This window comes from Apodemus sylvaticus, chromosome 18 (genome assembly GCF_947179515.1).
Source record: "Apodemus sylvaticus chromosome 18, mApoSyl1.1, whole genome shotgun sequence".
NCBI lineage: Eukaryota > Metazoa > Chordata > Mammalia > Rodentia > Muridae > Apodemus > Apodemus sylvaticus.
The window spans coordinates 34979341-34996721 of record NC_067489.1 but is presented as its reverse complement, the minus strand read 5'-3'; the positions used below and the strand labels follow the sequence as shown (position 1 = coordinate 34996721).

At 36.4% G+C, this 17381-nt stretch overlaps 1 protein-coding gene across 2 annotated transcripts in view; it reads left to right on the top strand.

The window, feature by feature from the left end:
* Sgcz (sarcoglycan zeta) overlaps window positions 1-17381 on the top strand; it is a 432264-nt gene that overhangs the window by 381929 nt on the left and 32954 nt on the right. Inside the window, exon 4 of one of the 2 annotated variants that reach the window (XM_052162263.1) lies at window positions 12521-12643. The exons of the other annotated variant lie outside the window; for it this stretch is intronic. Coding sequence (XP_052018223.1) covers window positions 12521-12643 — 123 coding nt within the window. The remainder of the gene's footprint in view (window positions 1-12520; window positions 12644-17381) is intronic. 2 annotated transcript variants of the gene reach the window in all.

The following is a 17381-nucleotide window of genomic DNA, read 5'->3' as shown; positions in this document are numbered from 1 at the left end:
AAAACAATTTAGGTGAGAAGGTGTCAAAAGGGCATTGTATTAGGAAAATATTGGCTCTTCAATAAGTGGGTCTGGGAAAATCAAATGTGCACATTATAATAAAACTGCAACCTTTCTTTAAATGATATGCAAAACTCAAAGTGAAACAATTCAAAAATCTGAAAATATTCAGCAATGTGTAAAGAAACTAAGTATATCTCTAGAGTCACACAACACCACAATTACAGAACAATCCTATTATGACTACTGCTACTGTTACTACTACTACTACTACTAATAATAATAATAATAACAACAACAATAATAATAACAACAACAACCTTTGGCTTAATAACAAAAGTCCCAAAAGCCCACCTATAGGCAACAACCTGTCTCCTTCTTTAACTGAAACTTCAGTTTATTTGTGTAAGTTTACTTGAAAATATTTGAAATATATTTGTACCTTCAATATCTGTACAGGATATTTCCCCCTGTTAATTGTTCATATTCATTATTTATTGCTTCTTAGCTCTTTGTAACCAAGTTGATCAGAAACTGGTGAATGTTATCAATTAATACAATAACCTACTTTTGCCATCATTGCTAATGGATCTACCCTTACCTTCCTTATTTAGTCATTATCTACATTTTTAAATTTATATTTTGATCCAATTTTTGTTACCTTTTTTTCTAACTTCTTAACAAAAAACTGTGACCATTACATTTTATACGTTTTTCTTCACTTTTGATATAATCATTTGAGGCCATCCATCTCACTGAAAGTACTTATCTCTTATAGTTCCTTTAACTTATCAGTTAAAAACATTGTAATTCAGTTTGAAATACTGTCTTAAAAACATTGTAATTCAGTTTGAAACACTTTCGAATTTGTGATCATTATTTCTAAGCTTTCTCATGGCCTATTCTAAAATGGGCACCTTCACTTTTAATTATAATGACTTCTTAAGTAAGATTCTGCTGTTGAAATATTATTGTACTGTTGTCAGATTAAAAACTCCGTAATTTTATTCTTCTTAATTTTTACTTTTTTCCCTCCTTCTGTTGTCCCTCCTTCTGTTTATTCTTCATTTAGTGTATGTGTGTGTGATACTGAAAACAGCCCAGGCCCCACGCATGGCAAGAAAATGCCCACCACTTACCTACAACCTATTCTGGTTGTCCTCCGTTCTCTGGTTGTGTTTCTTTGTGTGTGCTTGTTTATTTGATTTAAGTCATGCTCTTACTAGTTTGCCCAAGTCTGTTGAAGATGCTCTGCAGCCCAGGAAGCACTTGGATTTGCTGATTTCTTAGTTTAGCCTGCCATGGTGCTGTCATTAAAGGAGTGGGGAGTGGGGGGCTAGAAAAGGGGAAATCATTTGAAATGTAAATAAAAAAATATCGAATAAAAAAATTAGCACACACACACACAAAAGGAGTGCACCATCATTCCCAAGTGACAGCACCATAATTTCTAGTATACCTTATACATAATCAGCTACCTTCATTTTCTGTAGCTTGGTATCCATCATATTTGCTAGCTAAGAAAAAAAAAATAAAGGCCAGGACTCTACAATGGAAGAAATAAGCATATGGAAGTGAAATTGTGCCACAGGGATAAAAAAAAAAAAAACTGGTAGAATGCATGTATGATATCAGTGGAACTTGGCTGTTCTGGAGCATGTGTAGTAGACCGGGATAGCATAGAACTCACAGAGATCTGCCTGCTTCTGCCTTCTGAGTGCTGCAATTAAAGATGCACACCACCACCACCCCAGCTTATCTCTCTTTCCTAACTGACTATAAACACATTTTGTTCAGCTCTATTATACTCCTGCACTTACAATTTCCCCACCAAGATACCCTCAAACTATGAGCTAAAATAAAGCCGTTAGTAGGGTACTCTGTGGTCAGAGAAACTAACTCAAACAGGATGAATATGATCAAAACACATTGCATAATGAGCTATCACAAGAAACCTGTTTACACAATCAATGCACACCAATATACATTTAGAGTTGGAAATGCCAAAAATCGTTGAGAGAATGAAATCTTTTCATCTGTTCTCATGATTATCCAAAAGGAACAAAGAGCCAACAAACTGTTGCTGAAGTAAGCCATTAAAATATGTCACATGGTTAAATTGCATGATGAACTAAATCATACTTTGTAATGGAAAAGCTTTAATCCAAATGCCCCTCCTCACCATTTTTCTAGAGATGAATGAGGATTTGGTGCTTCTATGGAAACCATAAATAATGCTTTTTAATGCAAATTACCTTAAGAATTCATGTAACCATTAATTAGCAAATGCATTTGCAGGATGTAACACATCACAAAAAATGAATAGTCAACTCACAAAGACACAGTATCATGGGATTTAGCTGACAGACTACCAATATATTATGATTTTCATTCTGAAAACTATTTAAAATTCTTTACCTTCAAGTTTATTCTTCTTTTATATTAAGTTCACTAATAGTCATATTTCAGAGGGAAGACAGCAACGTTTTCAATGATTTAAATTAAATAGCAATATAAATTGTTATGTTAAAAATTAGGAAACCTAAAATATCAATAAGCATACCTTAATGACTTCATGAAAATATTTGAATGGCAGTGAAAATGTACTAGAAGTCATTTTGTAAAAAGGAGAGAAATGTTTGGGATCCTTTGTCATAGTATTTTTAAAAAATATATAGTTTTTCTCTACCCATGTCCAGCTCACAAATGATGAGAGTGAGATTAATAACTTTATTTAATCAAGTTTATAGTCATTGCTCTATTCTAATCCTCTAGGCTAATCTGGCTACCTCCTAGCCAAATTTCTTGAGATACTTACATTTTCATATTGGTCTCACTCTTTGAGCTTCAGGTGTGTTCTCCCATGATGTTTCCTGGACCCACCTCTGCTTCTCATGGTAAATACCTCTCTAATCCCGCTCTCTCCCTCCCCTCCATGGTTGGCAGAAGTCTTGCCCAGTTTTCTTTTTCTGCCCAGGCATTGGCTGATCAACTTTTATTAACAAGGCAATGAATAAATGGTGGGCATTGTTTACATAAACTTGAGAAATATTTGGAATTAGCATTAGGATGCCATGTCCAGGCTGCAACAATATGTGTGGGCAGAGACATCAACATTTGCATAACACAAGGATAATTGTTACACAATGCACAAAAACCTTATGCCTACAATAGTTTCCTATACCAGAAATGGATCATATGTAACTTTTATTGTGTTAGACAAAGAATATACATGCCCTAGAAACGATTGTCATTATATTATGTCAATTAACTCTGAAACTAAAAATCAAAAGTAGAGAAAAATAATGTGATAATTTGATATGGTGTTTACTATTTAATTGGTAGTAAAAGATTATATAGTTACTTGAATACATCCTCAATGTATATTATCATGGCTAACCTACTTATATTGTACATTATTGTGAGGAAAATCATTAAATATAATAAAAAATGTTTATATAGCATGGTTTTTATGAATGTTTGAATTATTGAGGTATAAAATATTGATACATCCTCTTATGTTGCCAATTGTTATTTAAAAGCAGGCAGCAAATGCATGTAATTAATAAATAATTGAAACATAGACACACATCATACATAATATATATATGTATATATCCAAATCCCATAACAAGATAATGAAGGTATGACAAGAAAAAAAGTCTGATATATTTTTAATTTTCTTCCTTATAAGAGAAGAAAATAAATTGGTACCTATGACAAAAATCATTTTAATTCTACATTACTGAGATATGGTTTGCAACTCTTAAACCTACCTCATCTTCCACAAATGATATGCCAACATATCATACAGTGTCAATAAGTACAAAAGAGAGAGAGAAAATAAGAGGTTATCACTCTATTTTTCACTTTCTCTTTCAGAAGCATGAACAAAACCTAGTGACAAGACATTTCCTTTCACTAGCTAAGGTTTATATGATTCATGTTTTCCTAATATTGCCGGTGTTTCTCTGTGTGAGACATTCCCACAGTCAGCTTCAGGTTTCTCCTTAAAGACAATGAGTCAACTAGGACAAAAACAAAACTTGGAAAGGTTTTATAGAGTAAACTCTTACACACCAACTTTGTGCTATATGTAATATAAGATGCTAGAATCCTGGGTTGTGTAATTCACAAAGAAACAGAATGCTTTGAATGTGTTGTTCACTTGGCTCCTTAGAAAGATACTGCATCAGTGCTGTTTGAATTTGCTTTATATAAACAACGTGACTAATATAAGTGATACTAAGATATTCAGATTTTACAGGAAGCTTTCAACATCTGATATAAAGGATGAAAATAATTTATAGGGCATATCATTAATGGTCGTGAGTATTATTCAGTAAAATTATGTACTCTTGTTTTAAGGATTGCTAAAAAGAAAACTGTAAATGATGTTGAAAAATTATTTGATTTCTACTGAGGTCAGGATTGGACATCCTTAAGTAGAAGTTCATTTTGCATTGCATGAAAATTGGCTTATTTTTATTCCTCCTTGTAGGCTGATTTCTGGAAGCCTTATACAAGTTTTTGTTTTGTTAAGGTTGTTTTTTCCCTTCTTACAATTCAAATCTGATTGTTTTTGTGGATCAGGAGAGTTTGAGTGCTGAAGATTTCTAGGTTTTTCTTTAATATAGACAAGTACCTGAGAGACAGAGAGGGAATAAAAAATAAAAAAAAAATTTAAAGAAATCTAGGAAGAGTAAGTGTAAGACATCGGTTGAAGAAATGCCAATACAGAAAAGATAAAGTCAAAATGGGAGGATCAGACTGCAATTGGGCAGTGCAGTCAGTCCCTAATACATAGCAAACCTACTAAAGTAATGCAGGTCACCTAGAATACACACACATATACATTTAAAATAACAAAATGTTTTACAATATATTTTATGATAAGAAACTTAGATATTAGTTCAAATGGGGCGGGGTTGAATATTATCTGACATATACTTTCTGGGAAGAAAGACAGAGCCTAAAATGTTTTAATGATTTATATTAGCAACTTAAAGGTTTCTTAATAAAAATAAACGCCAAACCTTCATAAATTCTTTGTTCTATATGTTGAATATTTTCTCAGTAAATGTGTACTCCTTCGAGAAAACTCAAAGCCAGCAGAACAAAGCAGCGATCTCACTAGGTCTACCTCAGCATATGAGGTCATGGGGCTGTCTTACAGGAGCACGGGTGAGGGATTATACAGAGGGGCCTGTGGACCTGAAAGGCAGCTTCTTCGTCAGCTAAAACAGCACATTGGGATGGCTGACTGCTTCCGGAAGCTGAATCACTGCGCTACTCACAGCTCTGCAGGCCACTCCAGCCTCTCTTTTCTCCAGCAGTCCTTTCTGGACTATATATCCTTTGGGTCAGGACTGGGGACTCTCGGGCTTTTTGAGTGTCCTTGTATTTCTTGAGGTTTTTAATGTCAGTGAGGTCATTAATGGCCTGAGTCCTAGGACCCTAGGTTCCCCCCGCCCCCCAGCAATGAATGTTTCAGATCAGAAGAAATAGCTGCCCAATGCTCCATTCGTTCTTCTAGATTTTTTGCAATACTTTTATTTATTTCTTTGCTCATCTGCATCTTGAGGCTTCATAAATGAAGGCTGTATTAGTATCATTTCTGCCTCCCTCTCCTTTTGGTAATTCCTCCCATGCTTCCCACTGCCTCATTCTCAAATTTATAGCCTCTTAGTCTTTAATTACTGTTATTAATGCACACATATTTAAATTTTTAAGAAACAGCACACTGAGTTCATGCCGGGTTGCCCATATGTATGTATATGTGTTTACAGCTTGGGCTTTTGCATTCTCTCTGCTTCCTTTCTTTCGCGGAGACTTGAAAAGGATATAAAAGATTCGTTCTTCTCTGTATAGCTGAGAGTGTGGCCACTGTGCCATGGCAAGAATCACCTATCTTCAGCACTTTGCTGAATTGAGAGTCTCAGCAGCATGCGCTGTCCACTCAAAATATAAAAAAGGAAAAAGAAAAGGTTCCCTCCATCGCGCGCTCTGAGTGTAAACACTAAGGTAGCGGAGGCGATTCCACAGGCACCTGGTATCCTTTTAACAAAACAGTAGCATTTGCTTCTCCACTGGTGGTTCTGACCTTCCCACCGTGAGGCTTTCGCCTTGGCTTTCAGTACCAGGCATGAAATCTTTCCTGGGGCATGCACATTAAATCCAATCGCAAAACAGTTGGTTGTGCTCATAATAGCTATCTCATAACTGAATTAACAGGCAAACCATGCTGGTTATGTTGGTAATAGAGTATGGAGAGGCTGTGACCCAGAGGGATGGGCAGTGATAATTCTTTCCCAGAGCCCTGTGGGTCCCTTCTGGTTTTACAAGCACCAGCCAGAGGGAGGAGGTGGTCCTAGTTCTTTGCTGTGTGACTTATTCAGGTCCTACAGCCAAAGCCTGTTGAATCTTTAATGAGTAGCTGCTTGAAAAGCAATGCAGCAGTCATTCCCCTCCTCCCCTTCCCCTCCTTTGTTTTTGTCTGAGGACAGGGTCTTATGGAGCTGAGCCAGGAGTCATCTTGAACTCAGTGACTGAGGATGACTGTGAGGAACAAAGGTCCTCTCTGGGTAATAGCAAATGCAAACAGTAGCAAAAATAGAATAGTTTTCAAAATCCAATTCTATTAAAATAAAAAAAAACAGCTTAGAAAAAAGTCAGAACTCTAAGAATGGCAGGAGAGAGTGGTTTTAACGTGTCCGATCATGAAACATCCTTGAATCCTTTTTCCCATAGGCTGGGACAATCTTCCTGTTCTTCTAGCATGGTCCCCAGCCCAAATTCACTATACAAACCTTTATCTATTGGATATCCTAGGGCTTGAGACTGTACCTTTCCCATCCAGGCCTCAGACAGGCCATCACTTTTTGGCTCCCATTATTCTAAGGCAAGCAACTACAAAATGCTAGATAATTTAGATATAATTTTCTAAGATTATGATGAAAACAGATCACAACAATATATTACTTACAATGATCTCGAACCCCTGATCTTTCTTCTTTCATAGCCATAGTCCTGGGATTTCGGAAACAAAACTCAAGCCAAGTTTTGCAATAGGTTTTATTACATATGAGGCCTGATATTCTCCCTGACCAATAACTTAAAATGAAGGAACACATGTCTGATACTGAAATTCTCACCCAACAAACTTGTGATTCCTAACAGTGCCTTTTTCTACCTATGCGATTCACTCAGAAGGTTTGAGGGTCTGAATTAAAGACCCATCAAACACACACACACACACACACACACACACACAGAGGGAGGGAGAGAGACAGAGACACAGAGACACAGAGAGAAAGACTGAGACAGAGACACAGAGACACACAGAAAGAGACAGAAGCACAGAGAGAGACAGAAGGAGAGAGACAGACACAGACACAGACAAACACAGAGACAGAGAGAGAGAGAGACAGGAGAGAGACAGAAAAACAGAGGTACTCATACATGCAAAAAATAAAACTTAACACCTGAGGTAAAATGTTTATTATTGCAGGTAAAAGAGCATTTGAAAATTGCACACATAAGTCATAAACTGGAAGGTGAGAATGATGACAATTAATTTTATCAGAAGCTGAACTGCTAATTCATTAAGTTTAAATGAGCAAAGCCAAATATGAAGAATATAAAATATTAATGAACATAAAATAACTGATCTACCTCTGAGTGATAAATCCTAAAGACCTCAGAGTCAGGAGTGAAGAATCCTTAGCATGGGGAGAGGTTGCTTTTCATTCTGAATGTGTGTGTGTGTGTGTGTGTGTGTGTGTGTGTGTGTGTATGTGTGTGTGCACAAGTGTATGTGTATGTTTACACATGTGTGGGCATATTCACAAATTTTTGTTGAGAAAGGATAGGCAACTAGTCCTTGGCTGCATCTTTCCTTCATGGCTGCTGACTGCAGCTCAGCTTGCCCCACTTCCTCTAGATACAGATGTGAGTGCACAGCCTCTTGATGCACATGGGGTGGGGCACACTTGTAGCTGGATACCTCAGTAGCTCCGTGGGACACTACTCATGGGGCACAAAGAACACACCTCTAAATCTTGTCCTAAATGAGCTTGGCATGTTTGGTGATGCTCTCTTAGTACCATCTGGACCACCTCCATTTTCATCTTGCTGTCCTTGTCGCGACCTGTAAACAGAAGATACTGCAGAGCCTTGCCTGTTGGTCTCCAATAGTGACTGTGGTTGTTTTTGTTTTTAAAAATTGCATACACACACACACACACACACACACACACACACACACACACACACACACATATATATATATAACTCGTGGCAATGTTTAAAAAGGAATTTCGGAATTTTTGAATGATGAATTGTGAATCTAGTTTTGTTTTGAAATAAGAATTTCTAAGCTCAATAATACTCGAGAGCTTGGAAATGTTGATACATATATAAAATTAAAGTAGTGTAATGTAGGATGTAATAACAGATTATACAGTTGTTGAGAAAGACACGTAGGAGACAGGAAGACATAACCACATAGATCATTGTATTCTTTTCTTTGAATCAGTTTTGAAGGGAGCCTAGAAATATCCTTCAAGTGTATTGTTTAAGCACCCATGGATGTTCTTGTCAAAGAAAAATTTCCATTTATAGTATTTTACCAATTGAATGTAAAAAATGAAATGACAATCATTTATTATTTTATTTTTATACTTAATGTAATTGTACTTTTGGATAACTGGACCTTGTCTAAAAAAATGTGATACTAGACATAACCAATTGATAGGTAACCAAATATAGTTCAAATATATTATGTTCAGTATCATGATATTCAATATAATAGTGTTAAATATCAATAGTCCCAAAAATTGATTATACATAAATTATACATTTTACTGCTTTCTATATGTAGATTTAAAAGGCAATGTATATAAATGTGATGCTATATAATTACTTTTTGATATGAAACATTTAGTTACTATCAAGTCATTGTTAATTACTTGTAATTTTGCCATCTGTAATTATGCTAATATAGTGAATAAAGTGCAGTCTCAAGTATTAATTTTATATCTGTTTTTCAATTGGATGATTTTTGTGTGCATTAATTTATGGCTTAGATGCATCTCATGTATTCTACATGCATCAATATTCTGCAATTTGCTTACTTGCCCTTGCTCATTTAAAGTTAATGAATTAAAATTTCCACTCCTTTTGCCAGCACCAGATAGCACTCTACAGAAGTTTCTAATAGCTTGTTTCTAATAGTTTAGAAATATTTCTGATAGTTTCTAATAGTTGTAATAGCTTATGTGACAAGCAGTATAATATTCTAATATTCTTATAAAATCTTCTGAATAAAGACTTTCCTCACTATTCTTAGAAAGCGCTTGGTATTCCATGAGTGTATATCATGTATTTTTGTGTGTGTAATTAAATAGTGGGTGTCTATGCCATCAAATGGAACTTATGAATCAATTTAGCTCAGAAGTTGAGCATAATTGAAGACAGTGATATGTCATAAATGTTAAAGTTTTATGCATAAAAGATTTATAATAATTTTCAGATCATTGAGGCCCAATGTGTACTTAATCTCGGCAATACAGATGTAAACACTGAGTTATGTAAACCTAAAAGTCAAATTTGTCAACACATTGGCCTCAATGTTTTAATTCTCAGTTACTACTGTACAATGACTAATGGAAAAACATACATTAGACCATGAATAGATGAAAGCATTCAAATGACTCCCACCCTCTGAACTAATATTTATAAAAACAAGATGATGAGCAAAGATAGTAAGTCTTCAATGTTTGTCTCAATATTATCATTAAATTCTGTAAGAACAATTATTTAAAAAGTAAAAGATAAATGACTTTGATTGATTATCACTGTCTGTACTTTTCATTTGCTGCAAAAAAAATACTTCTTGATGATGGTTGAAAACTACACTGTTTGTGAGCACAAGGGCAAAAGTTCATATATTATTGTTAGGGATCATGCTGGTTTAGTAATTAGTGGTCGGAGATTCACCTCCAGTTTACACATATTCCCTAGCACACCAATTTCTTCTTCAGTGCCAAATGATCATTAACAATTAGTTTTTTTTTAATAAAGAAAAAAAAAAATAAAAGAGTCCCGAAGCCGGGCAGTGGTGTCACATGCCTTTAATCCCAACACTTGGGAGGCAGAGGCAGGCTGATTTCTGAGTTCAAGGCCAGCTTGGCCTACAGAGTGAGTTCCAGGACAGCCAGGCCTACACAGAGAAACCCTATCTCAAAAAAAACAAAAAAAAAAAAACCAAACAAACGCCCCCCCCCCAAAAAAAAGAATAAAAGAGTCCCTTAATTTGAAGAAAAGTAGGAAGAGGCACATGGGAGGGTTTGGAGAGTGGAAGCAAATGGAGACAAATGGTAATTAAGTTATAATCTCAATAGTGAGAAAAATCTTTTCAAAAGATACAATATTTTAAAGATATAATACATGCTTTTCTTAATCAGCCAGCCCAAGAGAGGAGTGTTAATTTTGTCCAATTAAACTTAGGTCTAGTTGAGCATTTTCAAATTCCAGAAATCTATTTAATACCCAAATTTAGGAAAAGCATATATCCCATTTCAACATAAACTTTTTTTATAATTTAATTATAAAATAATGTAATAATACAATTACATTATGTAATACATAATACATTATTTTTTCCCTTCTGTTTCCTCTCCAAAGCCCCTTCGTTGTGCCACAACTATGCTCTTTCTCTATACCATAACTTGTTTAATGTTCCTTAGATAGTACAACCCTAACAGTGTGTCATTTCCTCCAACCCATTGCTAGTTGTGGAAGAAAAACCCAGCTAGGATTGAGGAAGTAGACCAAAATGGATGGAAAGAGGGAAGAGTTGGAAATTCACTCTTTAAAAGCTAGCATTTGCCTACTAATTGTCACTTGAAATCGAATATACTCCTAAATAGGACGATATTCAGAGGTTAGCCATTGCCCCCCAGTTGTCGGATGGGGCAACCCACCCATCTCCAAAATTTTAACCCAGAATTTCTCCTGTTTAAAGAAAATATATGGACAAAGAATGTAGCAGAGAGTGAAGGAAAGGCCATCCAGGGACTGTCCCACCTGGGGATCCATCCCGCATGCAGATATCAAACCCAGACACTATTTTTGATGCCAACAAGTGCTTGCTGATAGAAGCCTGACTAATACAGATGGGGATGCCCACAGCCAACCATCGGACTGAGCACAGGGACCCCAAGGGAGGAGTCAGGACAAGGCCTGCAGGAGCTAAAGGGGCCTTATCTAGCATCAATGGGAGGGTAGGCCCTTAGTTCTATGAAGGCTTGATGCCCCAGTGTAGAGGAATGCTAGGGCAGCGAGGTGGGAGTGGGTGGACGGGAGGATGAGCACCCTCATAGAAGCTGGGTAAGGGGGATGGAACAGGAGGTTTGCAGGGGGAAACTGGGAAAGGGAATAACATTTGAAATGTAAATAAATAAGTATCTAATTTCAAAAATGAAATATAAAGATGCATTCCTCTTAAGATGCTGTAGGGAAAATTGAAAAATAAGATATGTATGGCGTGGCATACCTCTGGTCCTAAGTGGGTTGGGCTTTACTTAAAAATTAGCAAAACATAGATGATACATTTGTAGAGCAAAATTGCGAGGTGCAGCTCCATATGAAAATGTGGAAAGCAATATGAAAAAAAAATCAACAATGTGGAAAAATATCCAACTTTCCCAATGTTTAAGGAATCTCTGTCAGCTGAAACTCACCTGTGTAATACAGTTAGATCTTCCTGCTACATCCCTTCTAACTCTTAAAGAGGTCATTTTCCAAATATGGAAGTTGGTCTTATGATTTTTTGGTGCATCGATGAGGATAATTCAACAATAAAAATGAAGATTAATTTGTTTCTATTTTGAATTGCACTTTAAAGCAGTCAAATAACTTATATTTCGAGAAATATGAAAACTCAATTATTAAGCTATATTGTCATAGAAAATAAAATAGAGCCAAACTTTTAAATTCATTAACATTGAAGTGGTAAAAAGATATCTTCACTAAAATTTATGAAATGTGTAGTGAAAAGTCACAAATTATTAGTGCTTTAGAAAAGGAAGTAAGGTAGCAAGGTAGGTGTGGTGTTCTCACTGCAGAGAAAGATGTGAATCACTCAGGCCCCATTTATTGAGCATCTAGTACATACCAAGTGAAGGGAATGACTAACTTTTCCCTCAGGTAGACATCAAAGCAGATATTGCCATGATATCCCATGTGTTTTGATCTGGCTGAGCCCACAGACCCTATTAGAACAGCCTTAAACATATAGAATTAATATGCATGACCAATTAATCTAGTCTGTCATATTCACTGAAATCAGGATGTTGGAAAATGCAACAACTTAAAAATGTTCACTGAGATGTAAAACATGCAGTAGAGATGGGTAAGATGACCAATGTATGTACCTCTTTTTTCTTAATGAAAAACAGTGTATGTTAATGGTGTTCTAAATACCAACTTCATTTTCAAACCTTCCCTCTGACTGCAGGAGCTGAGGCTGTTGAGGCACAGTGTAAAAGATTTGAAGTGAGAGCAAGTGAAGACGGCAGGGTACTGTTTTCTGCAGATGAAGATGAGATCACTATTGGGGCTGAGAAGCTAAAGGTTACAGGTACGGTAATGAAGGTCTTTGAATTATTTTTTAACCTAATAAAAACACACACAATTGTGGAGAAGATTCTTTCTGAGACAGCTGAAGTCCTTCCTGAAAATTGAATATAATATGTAATATTATACCACATTTAGTATTCAAATAGTCTTGAAATAAAGTTAATAGTTATAGTTAAAGAACAGTCTAGAAAGCCTTTTACTGTTCAAAATGTAAAGTTGTATCACTCAGCAAAAATAAACAAGGGGCTAGGTGGTATAAGAATACATGATTAATGATGACATATCAAAACTAGAGGTACCATTTTCTATTTTTCTTTTTCCCAGAGAAAACCCTTCTTGTGTATGACTTTCTCCTATGTTAACATTCCATATTTATATAGCCCTTTGTATATCTATACTTTATACACACACAGACACACACATATTCACATGCACACACACACACACACACCACACACACACACACACACACACACACACACACACACACACACGCACGCACGCACGCTTCTTTCCAGGATACCATTTACTAACTGCAGAACAGCTTTGTTCTTGCTTCTGACACTTCTGAAATGAAAATATCAAAGACAAATATAGTTTATAATTTCATGTGCATAGGACAGAACATTGGGCAGAGCACAGAATACAATATGAAGGCATGGGATTGACTGGTGTCCCCACAGATGCTATAAAGCAATACCATAGTCTTCTGACAAATAACACTACAAAGAGATGCTGACTCCAGGGTGCTCCATATAAATTAGGTAACTATTCTGACAATACTTCAAAGTACATGTGACAAAAGATCTGTGTGAACTGTAAATTAGTAGCATGAAAGTTTTCTATTTAAGCAATATCCAAAGAAATTAAAATTAAAATGAATTCTCTCCTTACTTTCTTTCACTTTATGAATAATGTCATTTTGGTTTTTTTTTTTTTTTTCAATTCAAATCGGACTCTTATTTCAGACATAAGTGGATGATTTCAACCATGGCTATGTTTATATATCTGAAACAAAATCACTTTCACCGTGCTCAAGATATTAGAATATTTATATTTAGGGTACTTAGAGTACAGGTGGGTATATATTAAAGGTCACACTCTTACCTGGCCATAGGTGTTTTAGTTATACATGTGACAACAAAATTCATGATGACAAAAAAAACAAGCAAAATAGTGGACAACAATTTGATAGACATAAAGAATTTGGCACATTGTTTTATAGGTTTGGTGCTCAAGGTCTGCATTTGGATAGCTCTGTACTTTTAGAGCAGAGATCATGATTAGCCTCACAGCAGAGAGTGGTGTAAAAGCGGTGCTCAGTGAAGGTGGGAAACAAAGTCAGGGAGAGAAAAAGATTGTGTGGATGAAAAATTATCCCTCAAAGTAATTGCCATGGTGACTGACCTATAGCAAACCAGGCTCCAAATTTAAGCAACTCATCTACCTTGACATTTATCCATCAATTAATCCATGAGAATACAGTGCTCTTAAAGTGACTGGTTCTCAGGCAACCTTTAACAGATAAACTATCAGGGTGAAATTTTAGATTCAAACCGTAATCGGTAGCATTGCTGCTCTTTTGCCATAGTACGTAACTGTTTACTCAAGAATCATAATTAATTTACTCTTATGTGGACTAGTTTTGCTTGGTAGTCATTTCCTTGAAGTTATCTAATTATCTGTCTGTGCTGAACATTCCTTGATAAAGGAGTTTTAGACTTTAGTTCAAAATCATCATTTAAAACTCTGCTTATTTTGTATTCCTTACTATTAGGTCAAGATATCACCTTAGGCAATTATCTTCTGAGACCCAGTTAGCACATAAAGAACATAAACCTTTCTATACAGCAGACTCAAATTCAGCGCTTTCAGGCTACATCCATCAAACACAATCAGCACTTTCATTTGTAGTCCACATAGAATAGCATCCTACCGAACAAAGGGAAGGTAAATGATAAGTCTGACTTTGGAAGGTGAAAGTCTTCAAGCTAAAGGAAAACTATTAGTTCAACACAGACATCTGTTTTTGCCTTAGCTGAAAGCGGAAAGCAGTGAAGTGCAGGAGGAGAATGTATCTCTCTTGTCTCCAAGTGGCAACAATTAAAAGTGGCAGCCAGCAAGAATGGAGAAATCCAACTCCATGTACCCTGTGCCCTCCTGTTTGTTTGAAAGCCAAGAGCATCTCACCTCTATGTCTTTCTAATGGAATGATCGGAAGGATAGACAGGTTCCAGGACTTGTTTGACAACACAAGAAAGGATTTTCTGAAGAGCCGTCTTTTAAATTAAACAGTGTGCTGTGGGGCTGGAATCAATACTTTCTGGTTTGTTTTTATTACCTGGCTTTTGTTTTCTCATTCCTGTCTATTACATTAGCCCACTTTGATGTGGTCAGCTTTACAATCATCCTTTCCTTTGTTCTTCAGAGCTGTCCAAATCTGAGAATGAGGTAGCACTCAGGCGCCAGGAAGAAGCAGTTTGACAAGGCACAGGAGAACTGGCTGTGCTGCTTGATAAGAAGCGTGATGCACGGTCACTTAATTTCCTCTAGGGACACCTCTTCAGGTTTATATACTGAGAGTAATCATTGCGCTCAGTTTTCTAGTTGTTTCTTAACCTTCCTAGTAAGGAAACTTCAGGGACAATAGACAATACTGTTCTACACCCCCTCCAAATTTCTAAATGAAAAATGGCGTCCAGTTTCAAAGTAAGTGTGCAGTTCACAGTCATTGTCACAAATGAGCTGTCTTATCAGAGGTCTTTGCTGCCTTACATTTCCATAGCTTATTTTTCCCTCAATGTCTGTTAAAACAAATATTAAAAGCGCAACTGATTAATGTGAAGTTTGTAGACATTCGTAATAAAAGCAACTCCCTTTAATTGTATGTGAATTCCATAATTTAAAAATAAATATTTTTAAAAACAACTTCTCTACATAGTTCTGTCAAAGGATTCAATTTGTTGCCCAAAGTTCTTCTATTTGCCAGAGATAGGGACTTTCTTTAAGATATCATTAACTTTGCTTTAGATAAATACATTGTCCAATTTTTTATGCATCATATATTAGCTGGGTGTTTTTTGCAGTATCTTTTCCCCCTTTACTTTCTGAGTGTAAGAGGATGACAGCCATGTGACTTTTCAAAGATCACATCTCTTCTCATGCATCTCAGGGATCCTGCCTGCAGGCACAGTGTCTTCAACCTCTTGCTTCCTGTGGGTTTCTCCAACGTCTTATGTTTTTCTCACTTCATGTTTGTCCATCAGCTAGGAAATGTTCCTCTTTTAATTATTCATAGGATGACATCTTAACTAGGTTTCAACTGTTGTGACAAAACACCATGACCAAAAACAACGTGAAAGGAAAGCTTTATTTCATCTTAAAACATGTAGTCCATCATCCAGAAAAGTTGGGGCAGGAACTCAAAGCAGGAACCTGATGGCAGGAACTGAAGCAAAAGCCATGGAGGTAGGCTGCTTACTGGCCTGATCTCTATGGCTGGCTCAACTTATTTTCTTAAAGCACCCGAAGCTACCAACCAAGGTGTGGCACCATCCACAATGAGCTAGATCCTACCACATCAATCTTCAAACAAGATTATGTATCACAGGTTAACCATATGCCGGTCCAGATTGTGTCAAGTTGACAAAAACATTAGGCAGCACTAATGGCCTTGCCATATTTTGCTATTTAGTCTACATTGCCAAACAATTGAACATTTCAGGAGAACAAAAAAATCTCCTGGGATACTGATGAAAATGTTAATTACATATGCAAAGTCCCATCTATCATATAGTATAACATATACAGTTCAACCTATCCATATTCACAAAGATGTAAGGCATGAATTCATTGAGCTGTTGGGCAACAGTCAGATTTACTTTGCTTAACATACTGAGAAAATTATTGATTCTTTCAAGGCCTGGTTTTCTCCTTTCAAGAAGTATTTTTTAAAATGTTCAACATGTAGGATTTGGGTAAAGGAAAGAGACAAAGAAAAATAAATTGAGATACACTCTGGGTCAAATTTGTGTTTTTTTTTTTACATACTATTTCTACTATAATTGTAATTTTAAGTACTCTTACTATCCTTATTTGCCTTGAATTTGAATAGATGTCAAAAGAAATAAAACACATTGGACAAAAGAAGAAAATGGCAAAAGAAAGTAAACAAGCATCTAGGAATTGCAAATATAAATTTATACCAGTTATTTCATATTCAGAGATAGTTAAAGTCTCCTTGAGAAAATGCAAAAGGAACAGGAGCAGGTATAAAGTGATATTCATGGCTGCTGAGGGAGGCATCATTTTTATTCAGGGAAGTGCTGCTGGCATGTTGCTATATGCTTCTATGGATAGACCCACCCGTGCACATGTGGACAGACCCATACCTGTGCACATGTGGATAGACTCAAGCCCGTGCACATGTGGATAGACCAACACCTGTGTGCATGTGAACAAACTCACACCCGAGCACATGTGGACAGACCCACACCCGTGCACATGTGGACAACCTATACTCATGCACATGTGGATAGACCCATACCCATGCACATGTGGATAGACCCACACCTGTGTACATGTGGTCAGACCCACACCCGTAAAAATGTGGAAATACCCACACCCGTGCACATGTGGACAGACCCACACCCATGCAAATGTGGATAGATCCACACCCATGCACATTTGGACAGACCTACACCCATGTTCATGTGGACAGACCCACACCTGTGCACATG